The following is an 8,793-nucleotide window of genomic DNA, read 5'->3' on the forward strand; positions in this document are numbered from 1 at the left end:
GCGCCCTCTAGTGCGCGTCATTCACTTGCTGACCTCAATATATATTTACCTGACTTGGCCTACTTTAACTGCACAGAATTGTCCTGCAGTTGTGTGGTTTTGCCTAAAGAACAGACAAAAATTATTTAGAACAGACAAAAGAACCAAAACTGGTATTAACGTCATTAAAGTTGCAGCGGAGAATTCCAAACACGTCAGAAAGGAGTCTTATCTGTCTACGGGTATATAGCTGTGTATGACATGCATGTAAAGAGTGGTTGTCCAGGTAATAACTATATAGGTATAATAACCAAGTTAAAAATATGACGAATTTATAGGTGTGTTTTAGAAAGTCTTTTAAATTAATATGCAGTAACTGTTTGGTATGGGCGTGCAACTGTAGAGGATAAAAACCAACTAGAAAAATTGTTGAAATGGCAATTAAATAATGTACAGTAATTGGAACGGATCTCACCCCATGCATTCCACTTAACTCGACCGGGTTAAAAATAAAACAGCTTCTGCCATGACTGATACTACTCATCCAGCTCATACCTTATTCAAATTTTTACCCAGTAACTTGAGGCTTAGATTTTTTGGTTATTAAGCGATTTTTATCTAGCTTTTATTCTTGAGCAGTAACTCTTTTTAACACAAATACTTAATTTCATTTTAGTACATTTAAATAGTTTTATTTAACAATGGTGCTATTACAGGGCAAAAGATTCCCGATTTTATACGTTTATATTTTATTGGTTTAATAAAATTATCATTATCTATCATATTTATCAATAATTAATAAAATGAATTGATGCTCATATAAAATTAAGATAATATGCAAAATATTTGAACATACCAATTGGAGAGTAGGGGAATTGGCCAGTTAATTTGTTATTTATTTATTTATTTATTTATTTATTTATTTATTTAATTGATAAATGCATGAATTTGATCAGTATACTGGCCATTTGGTCAGTATACTGTGGACTTGGTCTAGTCAGGGCCAGTTGGTAAAATCCCATGCAAAGAGTCTAATAACCTTTGTACCTTGGTCTATGGATATTTAAAAATGGGAGTGATCGAGCTGTCCAATATTTCTGTGGTAACTACAGGAATACATTTCATTTCCAGGAATCTAATATTTAAAAGTACTCCATCGAACTACTTAAAAAAACATACACACTTCTGCCTTTCTTAAATATTGGAATCGGAGCATGTTATATATCATTAGTAAATGCTATTATGTTTTACAGGTCAGCATTCGGGTAGGACGTCACAATAATATTGGAGGGAAATGTACACTGTAAAAATTCGTCCCCAAAACATCATGAGAGAGGAACATAGGAGCCGAATGTATGGCTTTTCTGCCGTTGTGATAGTTATATTATTTATTTTGTTCACAACCACATATTTCTCACGACCAGCTAGCCAAAAATTTGGACTGTTTAAATTCTATACACCAAATAAAGACAATGAATTTGCAGCCATTATATTTGATGCGGGAAGCACAGGAAGCAGACTTCATGTGTATCACTTTGCCAAAGGAGGAAGTCCTGGTAAGTAACATTGATTACATCATGGTCATCTACCAGTCAATTTTGATGTGAGATATGCGGATCACTGGCCATATTTTGCTATGTAGTTCAGTTCTGTGCCAGTCTTGACAAATAAAATTTATCTTTCTAATTTAATATTTTTTGTTCTCAGAAAGGGGTTGAGTAGTATTTAAAATGTGAAATCTTTTAGACATTCCTTTTTTAGACCCCGAACCAAAAAGATAACACCTGATCACAGATGCTTTAAAATTATTTTAAAATGTAAAATCTTTTTTTAGGTTCATTACCCAAATTGCTAAGTGAAAAATTTGAGAGCATCAAACCAGGTTTATCATCATATGCAGAGGATCCAGTGAAGGTATTCTTATCAATATTACTTTGTGAAGAATTAAAATAATAAAGTAGTTTTAATAAAAATTAAGGTATAAAGTATAAAAATGCTGATGTAAAGCTATTTGTGCATGCATCAGAAAATGTACAAGAAGCTGAATTGTGCATTTACTCTGTCTTGACAGGAAAAATGTTAAGGTTGTAGTTGAAAGAATAAATCTGTAAACTATCAAGAAGTCGCATATCATTTAGAGTTATATTAATGTATTAACAGGGTGCTAATAGTTTAGCTCCACTGTTGGATATGGCAAAGAAGGATGTGCCTGAAGAACAGTGGAGTAGTACTCCTATAGCTTTAATGGCCACTGCTGGGTTAAGACTTCTCCCGTTACCCAAGTCCAATGCATTATTATCAGAGGTGAGTGTTTTATACCAGGTTTTTTTTTTGAATTTGTTACTTGTTAGTGTTACATACAGTGTTTATACTTTATTTTTTGTAATGAACATCCAGTGGAGTAGATCTTGAAACTTATTCATGGGCGGATTGATGCCAACTTCTGGGTCTTCCGGTGTACTGTCAGATTTCCAAACCTACATTGATGGGTCTCTAATGGACTCAGGGTAGCTTAAATCCACTTGCCCTAAATGTTTAAAGATAAAATATGTCACTCTTGTCTGTAATATTTCATACTAACTGTATTTATTTTTCAAAGTAATACTTCGTTGAATGTTCACAGATTCTGCAAGAGTAAATTCTGGATTGCTCACAAGTTCACAATTTGTTTGACTCAAGTCTTGGGGATCTTATCTTGTTGGCATGGGTGAACTGTAGACTTTGGCTGCAGTAAGATGCAGATGTCAACATGGAAAGCCTCCAGGGCTGGTGTTACTATAGAACTTGATATGAGCCCAAGAGCTGAGCTAAACTGAACGACTGAAAAAATTTGATCTGTTTCAACTCTGAAATAATGTTACCTTTGGTGTAACATTTCCTTTTGTTTTCATTAAATAGGAGATATTATATATTTTATAAAAGTGGATGCCTATTGATTTAATATTGTGCTTATATTGACTTAAATTTTGGTCTTTATATTTGGACCAATTTTTTTGTTAGACCAGGCCCTGGCTTGAGTCCATGAGGCTAGTTGTTATTTTAGTCACTACATAGTGAATGATGAACACATTTTTTTCTGTTTTTTAGCAGGTTTTATTCTTCTGATTTACACATTTAGCAAAATAAATAAAATGGTGATGCTTTTTTTAGTTGTTTGCTGTTTAACTTATCATTTAGTCTTATCTAAACTTACCTATGAAATTGAGAAAAAAAAGAAAATCGAGTCTAATGTCTTTAATTTATAGGTTACCAAATTATTTAAAAGCTATCCTTTCAAATTGGGAGAGAAAGGAATATCAATTATGGATGGGACAGATGAAGGTAGGACAGTATGAACCATACACATAAAATTGTTTGATGATTATTTTAAATATTAACCTTTTTTAATTCTATATTTCCATTTTATTTTATTTTTTTAAATATTTTATTATTTTATTAAAATACCAATTCATTTTTAACATTTGACAATTATATATGGACAGTTACAGAAAATTGGTAAAATTTGGAGATTGTTGTGTTAAGTTGTAGGTATTGTTTAAATGGTATTTAGATTTGATCATCACAACAGGTATTAATCCTTTGAATATGTATGTTTGGAATTGTTAAATTTTTACTAATTCTTTAATTTCAGGCATTTACAGCTGGTTAACTCTCAATTTCTTGAATGGTAAGTTAACAATATCATTAAATTCGTTTCAAAAATCATTTTTATTTATACACTTTACATTGTATTCTGACAGTTTTTTTTCTTCTTTACCTCCGCAACCCAATTAGTGAAAGGGAGTGAAATCCCCTAAAGGATAATTACATGTTAGGACCAGAGGGACTTGTGCTGTACAGCTAACTGTTTCACTTGATGTGATAAAATAAGGAGTCGCACTTAAGTCATTTTAATTAATGATTTTGGCATTGGGTTTCTGATTGCATAAGAATTAGTACATGTGTCTGTATATCAGGATTGTTATGGCTTCCTGTTGCCCTTTCAGGTGGAATACTGGGGGCTAATAGGTCCTCAGGTGCTCTAGACCTGGGCGGGGGCTCCACACAAATCACTTTTATACCCTCGGAAAAGGTGAGTATTTTGTTTCTGTTAAAGTGATCATAAATTCCTGGATGGTTTTTACAATTAAACATGTATTTCATTGATCTAAAGAAATGATATATGAAAAGTAGATATTTATGGATTTCAGTACTGATGCATTTCAGTCTCTAGACTAAATAATAACAATTATGCCTTCTTTGTTTATAGGAAACTGTAGAAAAAGCACCAAAGGAATATTTGAAAAATATTGACGTCTTTGGGAAAAAGTTTGATCTTTATACTCATAGGTAAGATGTGCTAAGATGTGCTAATTGAAACACCATTCTTATTCATATTAAAATATAACTTGTCTCTACTTAAGCATTTAGCATGAATTGACAGCCACCCAATTTATCATATAATGATAAAAAATTCTGTTGCGTTTGTCTGGTTAATAAGAATTGTGTGCACATTGCTTTCGAATAGCTACCTTGGTCTGGGAATGATGTCAGCAAGATTTTCATTGCTAGGAGGAACTGAAGGCCCTATTCCAAAGGAAGGTCAATAGAATTTTTATTTATTGTTTTTTATTCTTGTGTTGTAAAGATCAGCATTTTATAGAAAAAAATGTACATTGGATTGTCCCATTGTAGGATAATAAAGGACTAAGAAGGCTATGAGCTGTAATTTTCAGTAATTGCTTTCAATATTGACAAATTTTGTTCAGTAATTATTATATAGTCATGTCAAAATGCAATAGATAAGCACCTGAGAACAATAAATCATACTTTTTCAGCTCCAGAATTTGATCATACATCTTTGATATTTGTGAAGATAATTTTACAGGTCGACCTGTTGAAGAAACTATGCTGGATTCTGTGTGTTTTCCTCCTGGTAAAGAAGAAAATTGGGTCTTTGGTGGTCAAAAATATGTTGTCAAGTATGTATTTAAGCTTGTGGAATATTTTTGTTAAAAATCTTATTAGAGTAACAGTGTTTTTTAGGTTTTAAAAGTTTTTAGCTTTTTTTATGTGCCCTTTTAGCAAGATCTTACCAGCTGACACTGGATATTTCTTAGATTTTTATGATATACCCATCTTATAATTTTCAGGAATTCAGGCAAAAAGTTTGGATTTAAAGATTGCTTCACTTTGGCTGAGGCATTAGTCAACAGTACTGTGCAAAAACCAGTGGAAATATCAAGGAAGACATTTTATGCATTTTCTTATTATTATGATAGAGCAGTGGAGGCAAAGCTTATAGGTTAGTATAGTAAGGTTGGTTTTAGGGACAGTCTTGGATTTCAGACACAAAAATTTTCCAGTATTTACAACTGCAGTATTTAGTGTATATAAAAATCTGCAAAAGCTAAAATGAATTCAAATATTACTGTGCTGTTGCCTCTTTTTCAGCTGCCCCAAAAAATGAATACTAAGGTCAAATATGACTTCTTCAGTTCTATTTTTTTGATAGTCATTCATTGTGAAGGAAATCAGATTTGGGGTACAAAGATAATAAAATAAAATAATAAATAAGTTAAATGAAGCATTTTAACTTGATATACCATTTCAGAAGAGACTGGTGGCACAATAAAAGTGGAACAGTTTGAAAAGGCTGCCAGTATAGGTATGTTTTTGTGTGCTGTGACCAATAACTCGGTATCTGTCTTCTAGGATTTTAATATTTACTGAACATCTTTAACTTAAAAAAAAAAAGGTAGATATTTTATACCATTTTATTGATGGTGCTTGATAAACATTTTCAAAGCATTTTTTAGTTTACATTGTAAACACTGTGTTTGGATTACGTAGTTTCTGGTTTCTGTTGATCTATGTAGTGTTCAGTTACCATTTGACTTCAGTTGATGTCTGTGTCGCACAGCTTGAGGTACTATTATTAATGGGAGTAATCTGAAATACTCTTTGTATCTAATTGTGTATAACTTTACACAGTGCTGGAAACTTTTTTTTTTTTTTTTTTTTTTTTGGGGGGGGGGTTACCTAAGTTGATTTCCATTAAAAAGTGCAAATATAGTAGACATGAAGTAGGCATGTTTTGTAATCAAATGCAAGAATAAAGAGAAACTTTCTAAATAGGTCTGCTACCCTAGCATAATGGCTGGTGGGTGAGGGGCATTTCTCAAAGATGTGTAAATTATAGCAAAATTTGATTCGATACTATTTCTTGCAGCTTGTAGTAGCAGAGAGAATTCGGAGCGTCTGGGAGGTGTTTTCCAATGTGTGGATTTGACCTTTATCTCAGCATTACTGCAAAAAGGATATGGCTTCCATAGCGATACAAGTCTCATTGTAAGTTATACATTATCTTTGTTTTTGCTGTCTGACATATTTATTGTTCACAGTATGTCGGATGCTTGTGGTAACACTAAATTAATTGTGTACTATCAACTTCTGACATTTTCAGTCTTCATCTGTGTTATTGTATATTTTGAGGGAACCATTTTATAGGTAAGAAATTTATGTTAGTTCTGTTTAAAGACAAAACATGAAAAATCATTTGTTCTTGTACATATATCATGAAGTATATTTTGTTTATTTTTGTGTTCCAGCTCCAAAAGAAAATCAATGATGTAGAAATCACGTGGGGGCTAGGAGCAGCATTCCCATTAATAAAAAAACAAATGGACAGCTGATAGATGTGCATTGTTATAGCCACTATTTTATTTATTTGCATAAGTTTGCTTGCCTTGTTTTTTATCTAGAAACTCTAATGTATGACACGTAGATTTCCTCTTAAAGCATGGGTCTGTGTAATTTAAAAAGTCAGAAATTTTTTCTTAGTTGAAAAAAAATGGCATTTGGTACATATCTAGGGCCAATCTGTGACCATTATTAAAGGTATCCTACCTAGGGTATTTGCACCAAATCAAATTTTCCTGCCAATCATTGCTGGACCAATCCCTGCACTTGGATTTAATGTTTTGTTCCATTTTTATAAATCATTTAGTTCTTAGTGTTTCCAATAACATTTTGACTGCCATCCACATTCCTGATATTCATAAGATACATAGTACCTAGCAGACTTGATTTGATTTCTGGCATTAATTGCAAGATGTCAAAACTTGGACCTTTCAAGGTGCTAAGACTCATTAATTTAAGGGATTTTATCATATTTCAAGTTTAAAATGGGGTGGTGGGGGGGGGGGGAGTGAGAGTGTCACTGTCAGAGAAAGTGTCATTGTGCAGGATGGAAGTATGACTTGGGAACATTTCCACCATGTGAAGGGCACCTTTAATTCTAAGATTTGGGAAACTGATTTGGGAAAGGTAGCATAAAGCACTTGGCAAACTTCACGATGTTTTAATTAATAGGCTACGTAACATTGGGGTATTGGTTTTTTTTTAATAGAATAAGTAAGTGTTAGCAGATTTGGGCATTCCACGTAATTTTATGATATATATATTTATTGAATTATTGCTGGAATACTTCTGAGACGAATATATATTTTTACAAACATGCTTTATGCAATATTGTTTCAGTCTCCTAAGTCTTGCAACTGCCAGTGGTGGGTTTTTAAGGTATAAAGCTTTAGTACTCAAGTTGCTCACTGAGTGGGAGGTTTGGTTTGTCTTGTTCTTGTAATGATTTTCACGTACATTCCAGTTTGGTAAATTATTATTGTTAGCAATTTATATCAGAGGTATTGCTCTGACATTCTGTGATAAAAGAAAACTCAGCAATTAATTGATGATAAAGTGGAGTTGATTAAATAAACCAGTTAAAATTAATTTGTCTTATGTCAGGTTTTAGGTAAACTGTAGTGTTGTAAAGATAAAAGGATTTCCAGCTGAATGTAGTTTTAAGAAACCATGATGCAATGGCTCTAATATTCTCCGTGTTTTTATGACATATTTAAATGCTAGTTTTATTATCATTTTTATTGTCATAGTTGCCATAAATTATAAGTTTATTGAAACATACATTAAGAAATGTGTTCCGTGAGATTTTTACATGCAAGTAAAACATGTTCTAAGATATCTCCAAGTTGTGCATGGTATGCTTGGTCTCAGCAGTGTTTTTAAATGGATAAGGACTTCTTTTCCATTTTTCATCATAACTAGTGGAGTATTTTAATTGAAGTTGACTGCTACTTATGATTTACAGTGGGTAACAGTAGACTAGGGATTTTTAGTCTTTAGTCTTAGGGCCCTTTCCCAATGAAACTATCGTGCTATGTAGATTACTCCAACTCCACAGGATCTCTGGCTGAATGGTCAAGTATTGGGATATAATTGTGTCACTTATGTTTTTTTTTTTAAACCAAAAACTGTAAATACAGGGCAATAAAGTTATTGTTTCCAAGATTTTGTTAACAACTTGGATTTGATAACAGAACTTAGGCTGAAATATGTTCAGGTCTCAGTCTTGGTCCATTTAATTGACCTAAAGTTTTCAAATTGGTTCACAAGTCCAGCTGCCTACACCCAACAAAACTAAGCGAAACAAAATGGCCAATAAAGAACATTTACAGAAATAGTCAATAAGGTGACCTTTGATATCCTTTCAAACCATCTCCATGATTACAAGTGTTATTTGTGTTTATAGATTTTGGTTAAAGAAGTGTAAAATAATAAATATTTAAGACCGTTACCCACACTAAATGTGCCAATTTTTTGTAACTTGTTGGTAAAAAGCATAACTCTTTTTGGCCATTTTAAATGGACAATGTCATCTGCTGAGCAGTACCCACTAGCCCTCTCCTAGCTTTTCTTTTCTTTATATGACAGTAATGGTTAGGTTACAAGAGAGGATGCATTATTTCGACTTCTACT

At 32.6% G+C, this 8,793-nt stretch overlaps 1 protein-coding gene across 2 annotated transcripts; it reads left to right on the top strand.

Annotated features, from left to right (window-relative positions):
- Window positions 1–2: 2 nt before the first annotated feature.
- On the top strand, window positions 3–8,323 carry LOC106173320 (ectonucleoside triphosphate diphosphohydrolase 5). 2 transcript variants are annotated; one of them, XM_087005471.1, is made up of 14 exons: window positions 3–229; window positions 1,231–1,535; window positions 1,814–1,893; window positions 2,140–2,283; window positions 3,225–3,300; window positions 3,611–3,646; window positions 3,966–4,051; window positions 4,229–4,308; window positions 4,487–4,560; window positions 4,847–4,940; window positions 5,112–5,263; window positions 5,573–5,626; window positions 6,191–6,309; window positions 6,570–8,323. In XM_087005471.1, exons 2-14 carry the CDS (start codon window positions 1,274–1,276, stop codon window positions 6,651–6,653), a joined length of 1,341 nt encoding a protein of 446 aa, XP_086861597.1. In that variant the 5' UTR covers window positions 3–229; window positions 1,231–1,273; the 3' UTR covers window positions 6,654–8,323. The 2 variants fall into 2 exon arrangements, with proteins under 2 accessions (XP_086861597.1, XP_013409873.1); XM_013554419.2 differs by having other exon boundaries at window positions 4–265; window positions 1,233–1,535.
- The last annotated feature ends 470 nt before the right edge of the window (window positions 8,324–8,793 follow it).

This window comes from Lingula anatina, chromosome 2 (assembly GCF_051362555.1).
Source record: "Lingula anatina isolate TDL-2025a chromosome 2, LinAna3.0, whole genome shotgun sequence".
Taxonomy (NCBI): domain Eukaryota; kingdom Metazoa; phylum Brachiopoda; class Lingulata; order Lingulida; family Lingulidae; genus Lingula; species Lingula anatina.